The sequence below is a fragment of the Hyalella azteca genome, unplaced genomic scaffold (assembly GCF_000764305.2).
Source record: "Hyalella azteca isolate HAZT.00-mixed unplaced genomic scaffold, Hazt_2.0.2 contig9394, whole genome shotgun sequence".
In the NCBI taxonomy this organism is placed as follows: domain Eukaryota; kingdom Metazoa; phylum Arthropoda; class Malacostraca; order Amphipoda; family Hyalellidae; genus Hyalella; species Hyalella azteca.
Genome location: NW_025939468.1, coordinates 56,966 through 78,609, shown reverse-complemented (window position 1 = coordinate 78,609; position 21,644 = coordinate 56,966). Strand labels below are relative to the sequence as shown.

The 21,644-nt window shown below is 38.1% G+C and overlaps 2 protein-coding genes across 3 annotated transcripts; both read left to right on the top strand.

The window, feature by feature from the left end:
• Nucleotides 1–463: 463 nt before the first annotated feature.
• Nucleotides 464–2,043, top strand: LOC108667495 (peroxisomal targeting signal 1 receptor; the record flags this gene model as incomplete). The annotated part of the gene is given in 4 exon segments (XM_047882012.1): nt 464–563; nt 629–693; nt 1,693–1,852; nt 1,983–2,043. Coding segments are annotated over 4 exon segments (386 nt in total), but the record flags the coding sequence as incomplete, so codon positions are not given.
• A 4,171-nt stretch (nt 2,044–6,214) lies between these two features.
• On the top strand, nt 6,215–13,205 carry LOC108667493 (UDP-glycosyltransferase UGT5). Of its 2 annotated transcripts, XM_018154525.1 has the most exons (10): nt 6,215–6,241; nt 7,752–7,801; nt 8,447–8,635; nt 9,179–9,430; nt 10,199–10,429; nt 10,813–10,977; nt 11,398–11,617; nt 12,309–12,528; nt 12,753–12,930; nt 13,064–13,205. In XM_018154525.1, exons 2-10 carry the CDS (start codon nt 7,796–7,798, stop codon nt 13,169–13,171), a joined length of 1,569 nt encoding a protein of 522 aa, XP_018010014.1. In that variant the 5' UTR covers nt 6,215–6,241; nt 7,752–7,795; the 3' UTR covers nt 13,172–13,205. The 2 variants fall into 2 exon arrangements, with proteins under 2 accessions (XP_018010014.1, XP_047737966.1); XM_047882010.1 differs by having other exon boundaries at nt 12,753–13,205.
• Nucleotides 13,206–21,644: the final 8,439 nt, after the last annotated feature.

The window sequence follows — 21,644 nt, the reverse complement described above, 5'->3', positions numbered from 1 at the left end:
TATTTGTAGCGTCAGGCTTAGAACAAACGAATGAAACATTGGAAATGTTTAATATATTTTGTCAGTGTATACGATAGATTCATCTTCCTTCAAGTCAATTTAGAGCGACCTTAAATTTATTGTTCCTTAACTTCTCCTTGTAAACTTCCGTTTGTGTTTAAATTTTATTACATAACAAAGAGTCATTGAGAATTTATTTCTTTCATAATATCTGTGATAGCTGTTAAATTAATTAAATCTTAATTAAACTATAAAATTTACAACATTTTTACCCGCTCAGGATTCTCGCCTGTGGAACAAATTGGGCGCGGCGCTAGCGCCCAATTTATTTCTTTCATAATACGTGTGAAAGCTGTTAAACTAATTAAATCTCAATTAAATTATACATTTAAAATCTTTAAATTAATTAAATCTCAATTAAATTATAAATATAAAAGCTTTTTACCCGCTCAGGACTCTCGCCTGTGGAACAAGTTGGGCGCGACGCTAGCGAACAGCAACCGCTCAGCTGAGGCGGTCCCAGCCTACCAGCGCGCCCTTCAGCTGTCGCCTGGCTTCATCAGGTGCAGATACAACCTGGGCATCGCCTGCATCAACCTCAAGTGCCACAGGCAAGTGCCTGCATCAGGTGCAGATACAACCTGGGCATCGCCTGCATCAACCTCAAGTGCCACAGGCAAGTGCCTGCATCAGGTGCAGATACAGCCTGGGCATCGCCTGCATCAACCTCAAGTGCCACAGGCACAAGGGATAAACCTCTTACAACTCCTTCATAAGAATGTTCACAGTTCCACGGCCAAACGGCGGCAACTATCTTGTAATAAGTTCAATTGCACTTTATTGCACTGGGATGTCTTCCATTAAAACTTCGGTTACACAGATTAAACGTAGTTTTATTTCAGCAAAGAGCACTTGAAAGGGATACGTTTAAAATATAGCAAAACCAGCACGAGAATCGTTAAACAGTTTGATGGAGCGTTTATAGCACAGCCACAAGAACTAGCGCTAGGGGCACAAGATCTCTAGTGGAGCAACGGAGCGAGGTGAGTTCAGGCTAGCACCTCACTGTAGGGCTGGCGTGACATGACTGACTTCTCAACATAGAGCCACACAGACCTGCGGCCATACTTTCAAATCAAAACGTAAGTGCTTACGCTCTATTTTCTTATCTATGATTGCTGGATTTTGCTTGAAAGGCCGCCAATGATTGGCTGATGAACTTACGATCTCTTAACTTTTTTTGAAAGTATAGACCCAAACCTCGCGCTACGTAAAAAATTCACATAAGAATGAATGACAATATCAATTGAGCAATAAATATTAGTCCCTCTCATCGCTCACAAGTAATATTATTTTGTCCCAACTTTTGACATTAATGTATTGCCCGAGACGCTGAGACAATGTGAAAGTTATGATATTAACATTATATTGGGGACTGCTGAGGCCATGGGAGAGGGATGATATTAAAATTATATTGGGGACTGCTGAGGCCATGGGAGAGGGATGATATTAAAATTATATTAGGGACTAATGAGGCCATGGGAGAGGGATGATATTAAAATTATATTGGGGACTGCTGAGGCCATGGGAGAGGGATGATATTAAAATTATATTGGCGACTAATGAGGCCATGGGAGAGGGATGATATTAAAATGATTGAGATTATATCAATGATATCGTTGTGCAGGGAAGCCGCTGAACATTTTCTGTCGGCGCTGAACCTGCAGGCCGCGGGTCGGGGTCTGGAGGAGAAGTTCTCCCGTACTGCCGTGTCCGACAACCTCTGGTCTATCCTCAGGGTCTGCCTGCCGCCTCTAGACCTCACCCGCCTGCTGCCAGCTCTCAATAACAGGCGAGTGTCGTCCTTAGGGTCTATCTGCCTCACCACAACCATGTTTCCCCATTTCTTCCCCCCGCCCCCGACATCCACGCCGCCATGTGCGTCGCGGTTCTGCTTCGTTTAACTCTCTTTTGTTTTGCAGGGACTTGGCTGCCCTTAATGCCGCCTTCAAGGACCTGCCGTCAGGTCCACCACCAAGTTAACCTGCCGTCAGGTCCACCACCACCAAGTTAACCTGCCGTCAGGTCCACCACCAAGTTAACCTGTCGTCAGGTCCACCACCAAGTTAACCTGTCGCCAGGTCCACCACCAAGTTAACCTGCCGTCAGGTCCACCACCAAGTTAACCTGTCGTCAGGTCCTCCACCAAGTTAACCTGTCGTCAGGTCTTCCATCAAGTTAACCTGCCGTCATGGCTACCACCAAGTTAACCTGCCGTCATGGCTACCACCAAGTTAACCTGCCGCCAGGTCCAATTCTTCCCATCCTGGTAGTGGCGACTACCAGGATGGTCAGTTTTTTCCGGGCACTCGGTACCACTGGTAGTTCTACGACCATCACTGGCTCGCTGACCAGCCAGAACCATTTAATTGCATTACACAACACCCTGGACAAGCCAGGTACTCATTTATCAACCAGAGTTGGATGAATGGCTGAGTTGACCATGAGCTGAGCTTCCCGGCAGAACTTGTCCTCAGTGGGACTCGAACCCGGGCGCTGGGTGCGAGAGACAGAGTCTCTCACCACTGCACCGCCACAGCTGTGGTACTTGTATAACATGTTATTTTTTAAGGACCTTAGATTCCCCCAGGGAACAAGTGCCCAGAGTTTGTTTAGGAACACCAGCCTAAGGCACCACTTTTGACGGCGATCAATTTTATATTCACAAGGCTCAAACCCACGGCTAGCTCCTCTCATTACTGCGCGTGAAATGGCGCTAGCTACCGGAAAATAAACAAAAATTAATAAACTTGCGGTAACCAATGTTTCGTGGTAAAATGGGATTAGAGCTTTAGGCCGAGGAAATAAATTCTATCTAATAGCAGTGTAAAGTTCTAGAAATCGTTACAACCGTTTTCGTTTTATGTGTATAAGAACGATCGTTACATTCATAAAGGCAGCATTACTAATGCTGTTCAGAGGTCACTTGCAGGATGCCGCTGCTTGAAGACCGATCTTCCACCGAGTGATGAGATTGAAACACGATTGAACTATCGATCCCGAGGGATAGGATTAAAACACGGAGTCGTATTAAACAGAAATAACTGAGGTTATCATAGGAGAGGATGAACAAGGGAGCTGCTGCACATAACTAAATTGGAGTATCACAGATGAAAGGCTGAAAAGTTCAGTTAATCCGCGGGGACAGCCCACGAAAAACCCACTACCGTATTAGCTACAAAAGTCCGCTCAAGCTGTAGCAAAGAAAACAGCCCTTACCAGTGAAAAAATCCGCTCCCGTAGCGTTAGAAACCTACGCTCCCGTAGTAATAGGAAAACTGCTCCCACAGTACTAGTCCCGTGCTAGTGCAAAAAATGTAACTCAGTACTCACTGCAGTGAGTGACAGTGTGCATTTTCTCGTCGACGGAAACTTGAGGTCACGGACGGACGGACAGACAGACAGACGGACATGGCGAGCACAATAGCGCATTTTTCCCATAAATGAGAAAATGCGCTAAAAAACACACACCCACCGTACCAAAAGAAAAAACCGCTCCCGTAGTAGTCGAAAATCCCCGCTCCTGTATAAGTAAGAAAAAACCCGCTCCCGTAGAGGTAGTACTTCTGATATCCCATACTTGTGGGAAAAAACCCACATCCACCGTACCTAACGAAAAAACCGCTCGCTTGGTAGTCGGAATTCCCCGCTCCTGTAGCCACTGTTTTCGGGTCAGCTACTCGACAGAAGCTTGATGAACTGAAAAAGCGTATTTTGGTGTTTATACCAGTACGTGAGAGGTTACGACTCAACTTAATGGCTGATGTAGGCTATTTTGCCAGCGAATTATTTTTGAAGGGTAAAAACTAATATAGTGACAACGATAGCTTGGAATCAAGAACACGAAATATCTTTTAATACAAACTCTTCACATTTGAATGTATAAAACACGCACGTGATGTGAAAATAAAAAAAAACAGTTTCCTGGTTGATTAGGATTATGAAAATTAGTACGATTATGACAACCTGGTCTTTAACTATTACGAGGTTGCCATAAATGCCCTAATCATGGTTGATGGTGTTCCGCATGGCCCGCTGTTGCGTGGAATGAATTCTTAGCAAATGGAGAGAAATCATTTCAGTGGATCAGAGATTTGCTAGTGGGTAGACGACAACGGGTCTGTATTAACTGGATCGGATCAGACTGGGCATCAGTGCGCAGTGGCGTGTCACAAAGAATCGTTCGTTCTGTGGCCCTGTTTTGTTAGTTGCATTTCTAAACCATCAGCCAAAAGCTGTTCAGCGTGTGGTGCTCGATGTCTGGTGATGACAAAAATTTACGGCGTTTTAATGCTGACAAGTGCAGTAGTAATTAAGAGCTTCATGAACCATGGAGTCAAACTCAGCAGTCTAACTCGGCCCGCCTTCAAATTACCAAATCGGCAAGTGAACGGCGCCTAATGAGGCGAGCTACGTAAAGTAAAGGCGAGCCGAGCCATGGCTTCCATCGCTTGCTGTGAGGCTCGGCTCGGCAACGCTCGGGTATCAATTCACTAGTGCTGTGCAGTACGATCGCAGGCCAAGCTGGTAGAGTGCTTGCAGTCATGGATCGGCTAGCCGGACTCGCAAGTGTAGGGGGCGCTTAGAGTACTTCATCTCGGTAACAATAAACAGCGAGCTTTTAGTATGAGAAAATGTAGTTGCAACAAGAAAGTGATGATTCAAAATTAGACAGTGGAAAAGATCACTAAACTAATGTTGATAAGGAGTTGAAATTTTGTAGCCAATGGTCAAAGTTCAGAGTACCAAGATTGGCGCAGAGAGGCGCGGGTTCGACCCCAGCTCTGTGCCCCAGTTTCTGGTCAGAATCGGCGAGGAGGCCGGGCGGTTAAGCACAGCAGAATTGTAGCAGTGAGTTGCGAGTTCGTGACCGCAACAAGCTGTGAATGTTCTCGCGTCTAACCTGGGGAGTGAGTTTGATGAGGAAGAATCGAATTTTATGACTTTATTGCCTATTTATCAAATTACGACGAGTTACGAGTTCCCCGAGATCCGTTCAAGAAAACCCAAATGTGCAATCATGAACTTTAGAATGCAATGCGTATATTTTTTTATACGAATGACTAACAGAAATGTTCGATTTTTAGGTTTAATTGTAAAGACAAAGTATGAACATTTTCATGATTTATCGGACAATCCCGGTGTTTTACTAGTAAGATCTTTCGTGTTGCAATAAACGTTATTCCCGCTATAGGACCAGAACTCTAGCAGGTAGCTGGGATCTAACTCACATTTCATTTATCCAACCTGTATACTCTCTACTCTGGAACCCTAAAAAATGTAATTAATGTAGCAATTGGGCCACACTGCCCCGTCTCCCTGTTACCTTTCCTTTCGCTCATCTCAACGTGAAGCATTCATATGCTACATGTTACAAGGCTGATCATTTATGAGCCCGTGGGTTACATGCATGGGCTGATGAAAAGATTATAGTACCTCAAATCAAAATATCATTGAATTTTGGCAGTTCCTCGCCTTCACTTTTTCAGTTGCAATTTAAGCAATCAAGGCTTATAATTTCTTCACTAATTGGGATTCTGATTATCTTTCGTGATTGGATAATGTTAATACTATTCCACATTATAAATAGCTAGTACTAAGCGACCCCACCGCCACCAAAAAATAATATCCCTTCTTATGGCGCCTTAAATTTCCACATGATTTGTATTACTTCTTCTCCTTAACCGATACCTCCCACATCGCGACTCATCAAGGTATATAGAAAAAATCAATTGTGAATAATAACTAACGTGACAAATGCTTATATTTATTATAATATCTACTATCGAAATTATTTTAAATTCCATTTAGAACATCTTCAATGCAGGAAGCATTAGTACCAACGTGGTACCTTTATTCAAACCATGAACTTCCGGAGTTGCGTTTAATATCTGAGTGTTACCGAGGCTTTGACGGTCTAAAATCATATTTGTTGTATGTGTACCGTATATTATTTATCATATTAGAATCATATATATTGATAAACAACGGCAGCAGGTTAGTTGTTTTCCCGCCAGCTTAAAGCATCAACTTGCATTGCAGTCTGGTTACGCATTTTTTTATCACAGTTCGAGATACCAGTTTTTTTCGATGGTGGCTCGGTAGATCCTGCAGCACGACTGCACCGATATACTTTCTACCAGTCAGTAGTGGAGGAGACTTCGCCGCCGACACATAGACAGTAAGCGTGTAGCTAAAACCACTGCTTTATTTTCCGAATACAACTGCAGTGCTGTGCATTTCAGAGCCTCTTTTATGTTATTGTTATACTTTTGAATAAATGTTGCATAAGCTGAATAATAGTCATCAATATTAAAACAATACATTCAAATCTGAATATTTTCGAAAACGTGTCATGGGAGGTTTTTCCAAGCTGTATTGCGTATCACAGTTTGGCACTAAACTAAACGTTCAGCGAAACTTTCGGCAAAAAATCCGATTCACTTTATGATTTGAATTGAGCTTCTGTCGTTTCTATTCTACATCATGTGCTGCGATCTAGACCATCAAAAGAAAAACAAGAAAAATCGTTTCTGATGAATGTTTAATTAATTAGTACGCCAAATAAGTATTTATATTTTCTTGTAATTGAGAAAAAATGCATTTTCTGTTTCCGTAGATTGAGTTATCAGAGTAACCACAAGAAGTAACTTATGTGCCTGCAATTCAAAATCCATTGCAGTTGTCTTCGCTGTTTAATAAATCAGGGTTTTTTTATCCATTGATGAGCCTACATATAAATATATAATACGCGAGGATCTGTTCGAAAAATGTCTAGCTATACCTATATTTCCGTTGTCTAGTATAAGACTTATGAGCCTTGTTTAGTGTAGTATAATTTGTACAGCTTCGAGGATACTACTTACTACATCATCCCGCTAATACAGCATTCAAAGTATTTAATGAATTTAAAATTATCCTGTGATTCGGTGACATTTAAGTCATGTAATATCGCCATTCCTCTATCCATGTCAACAAATGAATTTTTTTAGTATAAAAACATACACAAACATACACGAGATCCGTCTGAGCAATTTGTAGCGCAATGACCTCTACTACAACGTTTTATTAATAAATTTTTAATTTTGTCACTTGAATTTTTTTAATTTTCAGCATTCATGATTTGCGCATATTTAGGGCACACGTACTTTATTTAAATAATTATTGGCCAAATTCGGTGCATTAACCATTGCCGTCATTTACATAAACCATCACCATCATCTACATAAACCATCACCGTCATCTACATAAACCATCACCGTCATCTACATAAACCATCACCGTCAACTGCAAAAGTGAAGTCGCCTACTGAAATTAAAGCTTTTTCTCCTGTATCCTGACTTGTAATTTGCAAACTGCTTGCAAAAAACCTCCCAAGGAGTGTCGAGGGCAGTTGGGGCCCTATAGACGCCTCTAAACCGTTCCTCTGCCTTCGAGAGCTCGCTATCACAGATGTTTTCAACGAATAACATTCAACGCTAATATATCAGACTAAATTATTTGTGAAACTTTAAATAAAATCATTATATGCGTCTGTAAAAAGTGGGTTTAACGTTTTAATGGAACTGACTGGTACTCAAAGTTTACCAGACATTCAAACTCCAAACTTTACATTAATAATTCTTTATGTTGAAATGCGCGATATATTTTATTGTATCTGTAGATTAATGTAATTACTACTGATCCACCAGGTTTCCAAGTCGAAGTTCACTCACTCCCCGGCTAGCTCCACAGAATGCAGGTGCGTTTCGTGAAAATTCTTATGGTTTTCCAAACCAAACAATATATGAAATACTGGCTCTGGCGGAATAGCTTATAAACAAGACTCGCATCTTCGGCTCGGGGCTTTTTGGATTGTTGTTTCAGACATATGCAGGTGGATGTTTTATATTTTATAAAACAAAAACAAGTTTCCATCAACTGCCAGGTAAAATTCAGTGTGTAGGGTTTCTTGTGTTTATCTGCATGAAATATTACATTCGTACGAGTAGTACCGTTCTTGCATAGATCAATATTGCTAAATTGAGCCATAAATTACATCCCGGCCTTCAAAGACAAGCTAGTTTCACATGACGGTTGATTTTAACTTTCCTGCCATGTTGGTCCTAACCTTAACTAACCTAACATAACAAAACATAACATAACCTATCCTAACCTAACCTAATCTAACCTAACCTGACAAGACCTAACCTAACCTACCTAACCTAACGTAGCCTAAACTAACCTGACCTAACCTAACCTAACCCTAACATAACAACCTGATCTAACCTAACTTGACCTGACCTAACCTAACCTATGAAGCCAAACCTAACCTGACCTAACCTAACCCCCAACCTAATCTTACCTAATCTAACCTAACTTAACCTAACCTAACCATGATGGCCAGTCGGCGGCGCTGCTGCTCCTGCTGGCGGCGTCACCGTGCGTGGGCGGACGCAACGACCTCTACTACAACAGCTCCCTGCCGGCGCCCCAGCAGCACTTCAAGTTCCTCTTCCTCCTGCCGACGCTGGAACACAGCCACACGTGGGCGGTGGCGCCCCTGGCAGTGGCGCTGGCACGCAGGGGACACGAGGTTGCGAATCTAACCAGTGAATTAAGATCGAAAATTTCGTTTTCGCAGCTAGCTGCTGTAAAAATTATGATCATGGTCGTTTTTCTTGTTTTTCATGTTCTTATTCATGTGTTCTAACAAGAATTTTATGCATAATTTTACTTTTTTATGGATATCTCGTTAAAAACCTCTACTTGGTTGTGCAAATTTTAACTAGGGAAGCTCTACAAATTTTGTTGGTTATGTTTTAGTTTATTTGCAAAAATTTGGGATCAAGTTTTATTTTCTAATATATTTATTTAACAGACAAAATAATTATAAAAATTTCATCAAATAAAAACATCTCTGTGATCCCAGAGAATCGAAGATGCAGTGCCTTAGAAGAGATTTATCTTGGAATGGAAGACTGGAAAAAGGATACACTTGCGTGATATTTAAACAAATTATATATAATATTTGCAATCTAAATTGCGGAAAAAATCTTTTAGCGTTTAGCATATTTCGCACAGAACTTCATCCATTCATGCAAATTCTTTTCATGCAAAGAAGTCTTTTACTCTGCAGGTCTCCATGTTGTGCGAGGATCCAAACATCTTCGATTTCCCCAACGTTACTTGCATCTACCACAACGTTAAGCTGCAGGAACTAAAGCCCCTGAAGTATGGTGAAGAAAGTAACTTCATCACAGAAACTTTGGAGGCGCTCAACATGCTCGACAAAATTGCAGACCAGATGTTCTCTTCGAAATCACTGCAGGAACTCTACAGAAGGCGAAAAGAATTCGATTTGATCGTAATTGAGGATTTCGCAATGATAGTGAGTATGCTGACAAAACCGTCAACAAAATTTTTCACTTCAACCCATTAGCGTTTATGAGTACATATATGACGCCTTTCAAAATGGTGATTTGTTTACGCAGGAAGCTCGTTAGTCAAATTGGACATGTATATCACTTTTAATTTCAGGCTGCAATATTACCAGATAGATTCGTACCTTTTGTACGTAATACTTTTCATACTTTTTACTGAAAAAATGTGGTTTGTATGCAATCAAGTGTCTCGCACTTGCAAAACATTGGTCGCTGAATTAAGTATGGGACACAAATTCAAAACATTTAGTCACACTTGAAATAGTTTAAAAATTGGAGATGCATCATCATCCAATGTCCGAAAAAGAGAATTTGTCCCAAATATCCAAGTGTAATCTGTGGGACGACGGCCGAGAGATTAATCAAATGACACAAGTGTCGTTATAATGAAAATGTATAAATTAATTTATTTTTATTTGGCTTCATGTTGTTTTCCGACGTCCACGACTCAAATTTTATCCAAGAAAAAATGCATTAAAAGTTTTTTCAGGCATAATTTCGATTACGTTTTGAATGTTTGAGAAATCAAAATGTCATTGTGCTTGAACACGACATCAAAACCTGAATAATGTCTTGAGAAGAGTCAATAGGCACAGGGAATTCAAAATAATAAATTATAATTATATCTTACATTCAAATAGCATTTTAAAAGAGTTATTTAAATACTAGCAAAAATTTTCTCTACAATCCTAACATTGAATGTCTCGTTTGTTCAGGTGTTGCATCCTTTCCTCAAAGAGATGCCGTACGCGCTGTACTCCACGATCTCGCTCAGCCAGTACCAGAGCGCCCAGCTCGGCAATGTCCTGAACCCAACCTACGTGGTGGAGGGATGGTCCTTCAACTTCCCTGACTTCTACTCCTTATTCAATCGCTTCAAAAACATAATTTGGAATACACTGATGTACCTTCATTTCAGCTTACGGCTTTATTGCGCCAGTAAAACGGTGAGATATTGTAAGGCAAATATTAACCTTTCATATATTGTATATGAATAAATAAAAATTGGGATTCAAGTCAATGGTTGTTTTTTTTTTATTTGAGGGATTTGAAATAATAAAATAATATAGAAAAGTAATCATTAAACGCAAAGTTGTCTTCGCTGGCAAAATTCACAAGAAAATGCACCGTCGTTCAGCTTTTAATACAGACCGCTCCATTCGGACGTACCAGTGAACAAGGGGTGTTTGAAATGCAATAAAATGAGGATAAATGAAATGAAAGCTCCATAATAGCAAATATCTTGGATAAATCTCATGCAATAATTAGTATTTCGCTAATTATTCATTTTTTCGTATGATTAAATGCCATGCAGTGGAATTTATTTCAGGTCGAGGCACACATCTCCGATTCAATCCCCTTGGCTGAAATAGAACGCAACGCGAGCGTTCACTTCATCAATACTATCTTGGCGCTCGACGGTCCCATGCCGCTTCTGCCCAACCAGATCCCCATAGGCGGCATTGTGCTTCGCCCACACTCGGAATTACCCGAGGTGAGTTAGTAAGATTAATAAGAAACATACGAGAAATATATTTCTTCGGTTGAATAAAAAGTGAGTTGATGCCGAGAGATTATTTACTCGGTAGCAATTGTTTCTAGCATCGTTTAGAAATGAAAGATGACAACAAATTCAGTGGAAATTCTATTACAAGAAATATAATTTATTCAGAAATACAAGTGAAGAATTGTAAAAAAGAGATAAGTCGTAAATGCATTGCTTCAAAGTGTTCATTCTTGTAGAATGTAGACCTTTGAACCTGAAGCATCTGATGAGACAGTAAATTTACTTTGCTACCCTCACACGTACTAAAGCTATTCTTTTAAATACTTATTTATTACAACCTATGCAAATGGTTAAAAACTTTAGAGTGAGGGATTATTTTAATGATCAATATCACGCAACACTTCGCAGGAAGTGGCCAACTTCCTCGCAGGAGAAGAGCCTGTAGTGTATGTCAGCTTTGGGATCTCAACTCTGACAGATGGCAACATCTCTCCCAAAAATAAGAAAATCTTGTTCTCTGTCTTCTCTGACCTGCCCTACAAAGTAATCGTGAAGATTGCAAAGCAGAAGTCAAGGAAGATCGATAACGTTCTTTATGTAGACTCGGTTCCTCAACAGACCATTTTAGGTGAGTTCGTGTGAGCAGAAAAACCGTAATTTTTTCCTGGACTGTCTATGAAAAACAATTGAGAAATTTAGCTCGTTTGCGTTTGAAGCCTGGTGCCGTATCAACGATACTTAGTGTCGGGATGCTAGCTATATATATTTTACATTGAGAACGTTTAAGAATTTGATTTTGCAAGAAATATCGAATTGAAATTAAATTAAATTTTGAAAACATGAGTTACATTATTTAATAATATTGTCGGAAAGGGTCTTTCTTAGTTTTACAAATTTAAATCTTTAGTAGTTTGTTTATTGGGTTTAGTTTAATATGTATCCTTCAGAATGAAAAGTATTCTTTATGAAAATGTTTACTCATTCCGGCAGATGCAGCCAAAAATTCTTGTACAAGAACTAGACAATATGTTTACCTACACGCGAAGGCACCCTTTGTTTATTGCGATGTACTGTTGGCTATTGATGTCGGAAGCTCGTCAGACGTATTTCTTTATGAAAAATGTTGTATGTTGTCCAAGTAGTGACACACTTTCTCACCCACAGCACGAGAATAGAACAGACGGTGCATTGATACCCCATCTTGCCACGCCGAACTGGGTTAGGATGACCCACTTACGAGCAAAGAATGTAGCACTAATTGTACAGTGTGTCGCATTCTAGTCTCTAGATATGTTCTCACTATTCCATCCCCGGCTTAGCTCACCCTCGCGTGAAGGCCTACGTAAGTCACTGCGGGCTTGGAGGCACCGTAGAAGCTATTCACAACGGAGTGCCGATGGTAGGTCTGCCCGGACTGCTGGACCAAGTCAGAACAGCGCGTCTGCTGGAGAACCACGGCGTTGCAATTCTGCTCTCGTGGGATACATTGACTGAACACAAACTTAAAAGCTCCATTTTGGAAGTCATCCATAATCCAAGGTTACAGATTTAATGTCCTCACTTATCCCTTGATGAAATTTTTGCAACATGAAACATAGAACTGAATAAAATATTTCTGTTTGCGTAGACCTGACCGCTAACTTAAGACTAACATCATTAATGCCCACAATTATAAAATTATATAAAAATAATTCATAACTGCATAAAATCGTTGGCATCAAATTTAAAATTACTATCAAGCAAATATTAATATTTCACCGCAGTTACCGGCGCAAGATGGAGGCGATGTCTCGTGTGTTCAGAGACCAGTTGGTCTCGCCGCTGGACACGGCGGTCTACTGGACCGAGTACACGGCGAGACACAAGGGGGCGCCGCACCTCCAGTCCCCCGCCAAGAACATGTCTTATGTTCAGTTGTTTGCCCTGGACGTGTTGGCTCTCATTTTGCTTGGAGCGTTCATCGTGTATTTCGTTGTAAAGAAAACTTTCGCTGCGCTCTTCCAATACACGAGCAAAAATCAATTAATTGTTAAGCAGAAGCGACTTTAGTTTAAGTATTTTTCGATAATAAAACATTTTGCTTGGAGCGTTCATTGTGTATTTCGTTGTAAAGAAAACTTTCGTTGCGCTCTTCCAATACACGAACAAAATTCAATTAATTGTTAAGCAGAAACGACTTTAGTTTAAGAATGTTCGATAATAAAGCATTTAATCTGCTGATATTTTATTAACATGCGGCAAGTTCGACATACGCTTTGAAATGAGTAACCATTTTATAACATTTCTCTTTAACTTCACTTCTTGTTGGCTCGTCTGCTACAAATCTTATTATCGATATTTAACACACGTCTACCTGTCCAATCAATCTGTAATTTTGCACACTTGTGTAAAGTCGGAGACAATGCTTAAATCAATTGACAAAATAAAAATTTTGAAAATTTAAATTTTTCGAATATTAAAAAAATGAAAAAGTAAGTTGTTGTATCAAATTAACAAAAACATTGAAATTCATTGCAAAAAAACTGGCCTCTTTAGAAGTGTTGTCTTTAAAAAGTAATTGTAAATGCATATTATTTATAAGTGACAACGTTTCGCAAATTGTCAACGATAGCTTTGACAGCTATTGATTGATTATTATGTTGAGTGTTGAGTGCAGTTCAGTTAAATTTATGAGGATTAGTGAATTACAGAACACGACGGTGTTGAACTTCTTTACCTCATTACAAAAATGGTTGAAAATTGGTCGTTAAGAATAGAGAATACTATTGGGATTATCATATACAGTATGATGTACCTAAAAATCCAAGGCGAATTTTGGTCAAATGGGCTAAACGAACAACATTAGATGCTGATGTTCAAAACAACTCGCTCACTGTTGCAAGATCGGTCTCTGGTAACAAATTTCTGATCTCGCGAACTCTGAGAGCATCTGCGGCAAGTTTTTACACTACGCCATTATCGGACACCATTCACTATCCAGAACTCGCTCGCCACGCAGGAGAAAAAATTAATGTTAGCTTAAAAGTAATTCTTGTGTAGTACAAGACGGCCATTGCCCTTGGGAGCTTTCTAGGCTATAAGATCCTGCGTGTTGACGACAGCGCCTGCCGGTAAAGAAAGAGTGAACATATAACAGAAATTGAATATGAGTAACGGATAATTTAGAAGGGAAAAATCTTGAATTTCAAGCATAAAACAATTAAATAATGTCCTAAAAGCCTTATATAATTTTTGAATTTGCAACAAAACTTCGAAGAATGAGCATTGAAATTCTTAGCGCTAATTACAGAGCAAAAGTTATCGACAAAAAATGTCTGATAACTAATGGAATGAAAAAGAAGAATCTCTGCAATAGAATTCAGTTGTTAGAAGCCAAGGATTAATGGCAATGATAAATAGTTTAAATGCATCAAGTCGAACGATATCATTGGAATGTTATTATGCGGTTAATTTATGCTGCTGGCATAACAATTTTGTTCTTAGCGCAATTTCTCATTTATGGAAATAATGCCTATTGCGGTGTGCTCGTCATGTCCGCCTGTCAGTCCGTCCGTCCGTCTGTCCGTGACTTATGTTTTCGTCGACGAGAAAATGCGCTCTCTGTCACTCACTGCAGTGAGTACTGAGTTATATTTTTCTCATTCATTTCGGTAATCCATGTAAATTATTTATTTCATAGTGATGATGACGTTTAATTTGCGACCTCAAGATTTTTTATTAAACCGAAGCGGCATGAGAATATTGCATGCTCTGTCCCCAGGATCTACAAATTATTATTGTCTGGTTAAAATATAATGGTACAAAAAATGAATAATAGGCTATGAAAAATCTCCGGCAGTCCAGTTTACAATAAAAATCCTAAGTTGGCCTCAGGTAGTGTAAAAAATAATGTTGCTCTGACGTTAAGTAAAAAAGTTGCGGTCTGAAGAAAAACTGTCCTTGTATGACCCCTCAAGTGAACGAAGTGAACCGAAAATAAAGCAAATGCATCGACAACTCTGTGGAATTTACTGCTTAGTTTACCGCCAGCTTCTTGGGTAGTGAAATTTAATCCAATCTCTAGCTGATCATTAAGCTAACCACTTAGGTGTTGATGTATTTCGTGAAGTTTAGTTGATCAAAAAATACCATTTGATGATACGAAACCAACAGAGAACTGCACTTTACATTCCGACACTCATGCCATTTCCTCGCATACGATTATAAATCATGAATGCTACGAGCAAATCAAGTTCCAGATAACCTAACCGGCTTATACGTAATTGAATGTGTACGACAGGTTTCTAAAGTAAACATTAAAGTAATATTTTCAGAGAATGGTTGAACACCTGTGAGAAGTTCCGCAAGCTTCAAGTGAACCACTTGTCCTCGTCAAACTTTATATTATTTTACGCTACATGCACCACTTGTAAAAGTAGCGCAAGCAGTAGGAAGTTGCATGAGACCGAACGGACATGAAGAGGCATATGGCCTCTCTGACTCTATGTTAGAGATTTTTTATTGTTCCCTTCGTATATCCTTGACTGGCAAGTGGCCGCAATATCATCAGTTCATGTTATTCAACACGTGTATTTCGATCGCATCACGCAAAGCTCTCCTATATACCGGCACTATACTTGCGTTGTATCACGCTACCAATTACCATCTTTCAACAAAAATAATACCAAGCAAAGCTGCTATCTACGTATGGGATCCATACACGTTTTTTCTGTAAATATGGCTCCAAGTGGCGCTGCAGCGTATAATGCCAGCCGCTCCATAAAATGAAGCAGAATAAAATTATAAAATATGTAGCAAAAAAGTCCTGGCATAACCGAACGTCGATGTTGCCTGGCAGATATCTCTGGACTTAGAAGCTATATTTTACATAAAGAAGATCGGTGGACAAGGTTTCCTAGAACAACCGCAGAACTCCAGAAAATTTTACTGATCTCAGTTTCCACAAATTTTTTTGCTGCGTAAGTCAAAATTTCACCGATGAAAAAATTTCCTGCTCCTATATGTCCAAATTTGAAATCATCAGAGGGGTGCACCTAAAGAATGGGTATAATGAAATTATTGGTATAAATAAAATAAAACAAAATGTTATATCATTTTCATACAGACTCTTACGTGACATTTTCACTCGGACCTTCAGTTGCCTGTTTTCTTAGTGCCGAAGTTTACATAGCATGCTATTTTTGAGCTTAAGTTCAGATGTGACTGGGGGGGGGTAATATTTTTCGTTCATGCTCCAACCTATATATTGTTCGTTCGTAATTAATATGGTCTAATTTAAGTTCCCTTGGAATTAGTTTGTATAAAAATGTTAGAAGCAAATTATAGGATTCATTCCTAAAATTTTATTTTCGGAAACTATGTTGTCCGAAGACCTTTGCTGTATGTACAGTATATGACCTTATGAAACGAAGTGTTGCAAATTTTGCTATAGCTTAACAAGTTGCGTAATTCTCTACTCAGCTTTAAGAACTTCAAAAACTAAAAAAAAGTGATGGTCAATAATTTTACACCGCTTAACTTCCCACTTACCGTATAATTTCTGAAATTTATAGTTAAAAATTTGAAAGTGAAGCCATCGAGTTAACAATATCTCACATTCTCCCATAATTTATATAGCATTAAACCTGAGGGTGCGTGAGCATTATATGTCTTATTATTTAGCTAGACGATATTAGTCAAGAGAAATGCTGTGCTTGAGGTTTTTTCCAAGCTACTCTTCATTATATTAATGATCTGTACAACATTTGGTCGTACTTTTCGAACAAAACTTATTCCTTTTGTGACGTTAAATTATTAAACTAAGTTATAACAGAGCATTTAAATATAAAATAAAATAATTACATACATTTCATGCAATATTTACTCAAGTTAATTTACAAATGGGTTCGGTAAGGTGTTTCAACTATCTTCTATAAGCAAACAACATACTTATGAGAAAAATCGATATCTCGGTTGATCATCAATGTAAAATATTATAATTGTCGAATAGTGTACGATACGTTGTTGCAAGATGAACTTGTTCATTTAGCGTTTAACTTTTTAGGTCATCGGTGCACGATCAGATTTATTATTGCTGTTGTTCATTGTTCATCAGTTTAGCACCAATGTGTATTAGGACATTTTTCTCGTTATTAGTTTTTAATGTTAATTATGGCTGCAAGTTCTATTAATTTTCTTCATTGGCATCAAGTTCTTAAATAAAAATTTTGCGCACGTGGGTTCTGGCCGCGAAAAACGTGGAGTGTTCGGGTAAAGAAAATCATTCGGCAGAATGAAAGTAGGTATAAAAACCACGTAGAAACTGGCTATGCTAAGGAGACGACAACGCTCTACCTGGCCAGCCAGAAACTGCATTGTATTCTATTTAAAAGAAATCACTCTATCTACTTCGATAGCAGTTTATTCTTTCGACTATCCAGCGTAACCGCATAGATTCATATGGATTAGGTCAAGTTATGCATGTAAAATGAGAGGATTTGATTAAAACTTCGATGAAAGTGATGGTCTCTGCTCCGATAAGAGAATGTGCCAATGCAGGGGCAGCAACCGACACGATATGCACGTGCAAAAACACGTCCTATGAGTCGTCAGGGCCCTGGAGGCATTCAGTTTTTTACCGCCTCGACTCGAAGAGGTTCAGTGCTACTCTAGCTTTTACACAGGATGGTGCTCGTGTCTCAGTGCCTAACAATAAAGCAGATTCACGAGTACGAGCGAGAAACGGCGTTTGGGCTCGTTATTATATGTCACATTGTAATAAATTATTCGACGATTTTCTGGCAAAGCCAACATGAATTCTTAATAAAAAATTAATATCCGCTGAATATTGAAAATGAATAGTGCTGAATATTAATATTAATTGGCGTCTTTGGCAGAGGAGAAACGAATTTTTTATTGGCCTGTTGATAATTAAAATAAAACTCATTTTATTTCGCACTGTTTTTTGGCAGTAGAAATGTTAGAAGTCGCAATTACAGCAAAAAAATATAAAAAAATAAACAAAGATTAACCGCAAGTGGCGAAGTTGTCATGAAGAATTGATTCTGTGACGATATCTCACGTGTTAAATGTTGTAACTTATTATCAATAAAATTATCCCAATTATTTATATTGCTGATTTTATCCGTTATGATTACAGAAACTCGTCGACTATAAAATAGCGATCAAAAAATATTATTTGTTCCTTGTTTTTTAGAACTTCGTCAGTTCAATATTGTTTCTCGGAAGTCTAATAAATTTAATTGCAGTTGAATATGAAACTGGAATTCTCTGCAGTTAATGTAAAATTGGTGGAATTGCAATTGGTGCGTTTCTAGGATCAAATGGATGGTGCGCTGTAAACCCTCCGCGTATACTGATTACGGTTTGAATAATTGAACGAAAATGCATGAATGGTAAATACTTGAATGAAAATTACTGTTTACTGAATGTATATTGTATACAATTTCTCATCTAGGGTTTTGGGACCATGCAAGTTTTGTGGACTTTATATTGTATACATTTTATTATTATTTGTTGAATAAATAAACATCCGACTTCCAGCAGCCTACATCGCAATCAAAATTTTATGTGAATATCTAATACATTTAAAGAAAATAATATCATAATAAATAAATATATCAAATAAAATCAGTCATAAGTGATAAGAAATTTTCAATATATATATTGTCTCACTCAATGGTGCACGAATTCTGCGCAAAAACGATCAACTTAACTCTACATGGCTGCCGGCGAGATGAACTTTACGCATGCAAAACAGTTCGTTTAAAAAAAAGTTCGTCATGCGCGAAGAAATCCTAACTATAGAAATATCCTATTCTAAAAAAAACTAAAATGACGATAGTATTGATTTTTTCAAAGAAATGTGAATCTAATGAAATTGAACAGTAGCTATATATATACTATACTATATATATTCTATATACTTAGTATCCTTAGTATTTGTTTGGGACATATGTAGCAGTCCCAGGCCACGATGGGTTGCCGCCTCTATATATACTATATATACTATATAGTATACTATATATATACTATATAGTATATAGTATATGGTATATACTATACTACTATATACTTCTATATAACTATATAGTTCCCCCAATAACCTGTTGCTCAAGGCAAATACAAGTTAAAGTAATTGAATTGTGAATCACGCAACATATGAAAACCAATTTTCAATTACACAGAAAAATTACTATGTCATATTGACCAAATAGCGACTCATCCTGCACGTATCACTGATAAGATCTTTTATTGTCTGGCCATGCTGGGTTAGGATGACCCAAACCAAGCCCAAATGCGCATCACTATTCGGACAAACTTCTGTCATTTCTTTGAGTGTTCTTATACGCACACTCTACAGTAATAAGGCATTAAAAAAGTTCCTAATATTCCAAATAAATTTCCTAATATTCATAATATTCCTGATAATATTAAAATAATAATAATAATAATGTTTCTAATATTCCCAATAAGTTCCTAATAAATTGATTCTGTCATTAGATATTTCAAGTGAACTTATTAAGCAAAGAACAGCCTTTCGCTTGGAAATTCACATATGTACATGGATATGATAATAGGAATTCAGGATGAATGAGTACACGACAAGTGGATTCAGGTTGAATTGACAAATAATGTAACTGCAAATGTGCTATTATTATTGTCAATTTAAATCTTCGATTTCAACTCAAGCGAGAATTTCATTCAGTTGTATCTTTAAAACTTGGGAATCTTACTCCGATACATGTGGGGAGTTTCGATCGATTCGAGTCGTGCTATGCTATTACTCTGACCGAAAAGTAATTAAAATTTGGCCTTCACTGCTCGGAAAAATGTCGTTAAAACTTTAGACTGGTGTTTGATAGGCTGGCTTCGTGAAATTCAACCAAGTCAACTTTTTTTAGGAAGACGAACGAACCAAACTGCGACATATGAACGATTCGATTTAATGGGACAACCAACCATGTTTTTAAGCATTAAGCTGTCCAATTTAAAGCCAGGATTTCTTTGACTGTTATTATTTTGTATACAACTATTGTTGATCACCCAGAGAAATCCATAATTGTTGAAGTACCAGAATTAAACATACTTCTTTTTAATGCAAAACTATGGCCGTCATAATAGTTACATGACTTGATAAATCTGTAATTGTGGCCTTCGGATTAAGTATAGACTTAATCGTTATACAACCGCAATTGAGGTCGTCGTATTGAACATTTTTGAAGCGGTAATTAATTTCGCCAATTAATAAAGGTATCATACAATCCAAGGTGCTCAAGAAATTAGAGAACAATAACAGATCTGATCCCAGGTTAACGCTTAACAATTGCTAAAAACTTATCGAAGCAGCATTCACAATATTAAAAAAATGGCATGAGCGGAAAACTTCTGGATTTATAGTCTCTCTGTTTAGTAAATATTCTCAATGCAACAAATGTCTGAGCATTGTATGCTCAGTTGAGTCTCAATTCTAGTTGGGACGTCGGTTGTCATTTAAATTATCGGGATTCACGTTCTAACAATAATTTTCTTCCGTGCAGCTCCAGCCTTTCAACTTGCGTGTTGGCTACAAATTTGGGTCAGATTCACGTCTCATTAGTTGCTTTCTTAAACTGAGTCATCATGCATGAATAAAACGAATTCATTACAAATAATTACAAGGCTAAACTAATTGTTCGGTTCACATAACAGGCATCATGGTGCTTCGGGAAATTTTTTCTCGTCGACAAGCGAAAATTTTATTGTTCATCACGATTGCTGCTGTTGGCATTGGCATCTTTGCAGCACCATATTTTACCAGGTAATTATGTGAACGTATGAAATATCATTGTTTGGTATGAATATTGTAGTAAAATATATCATTATTATTTTCTTACCAGGGAAGGAAAACTATATATAAAACTATATTGCTATAAAACTATAACAATATGACCACCCTTAAAAATAAGGGTGGTCATATTGAATAAATATGTCTGAGAGTTGTCAAGGTAATCCTTGGCTACTGGCTCATCAAATAATAAAAACAATGCACCTGTTTGTTTCATTGAGAAATAACAAAAAACCTGCGTTGTCATAAATATGACGACCCTGTATAAACTTACTAATATCCCTGGTTTTTGAGGCGGAAGGTCATTCCGATGTCGTTAGAGGCATAGATAACAGAACGAATATGTAGAAAATTCCCGGTAAACTTTTCTGCATCAGGATGCCTAAGCGTCCGATATCACCTCACCGATTACGTGTAAAGTTGTGCATCAATGATTATCCCTAACACGTCTGTGTCTCCCCGATAAAAAAATATGTTCGCATAGATGAGCTTCGTTATATAGAATACAGGTTAATTAAAAATGATGAACCCGATTTAATAAATTCTTATTTTTTAAGTATAAATTCAAATTGAATAATTTATACACCAATGGAAAGATAAAGATTCCATTTTTTACCTATTCAAATGCGGAATTCAGAGGCGGCGACGGCATCTTCATGTCCAAAATTTTTTAAATCAGTCACTTAAATCTACCATCTACCAGCAACTCTGTTTACGTCCCGCCTCTACCAGCAACTCTGTTTACGTCCCGCCTCTACCAGTTTTTCTAAGAATTTCACGTTTTTTACATTTTTTTCGCAAAATTTACACGTACAAAAAATTTTCTCTT

What these genes read in the sequence shown, in the direction of transcription:
- LOC108667493 (XM_018154525.1), top strand. An exon ending in TTTATTGCGCCAGTAAAACG is followed by an intron (nt 10,430 to 10,812) that starts GTGAGATATTGT and finishes AATTTATTTCAG; the next exon opens with GTCGAGGCACACATCTCCGA. An exon ending in CCCTGGACGTGTTGGCTCTC is followed by an intron (nt 12,931 to 13,063) that starts ATTTTGCTTGGA and finishes CGATAATAAAAC; the next exon opens with ATTTTGCTTGGAGCGTTCAT.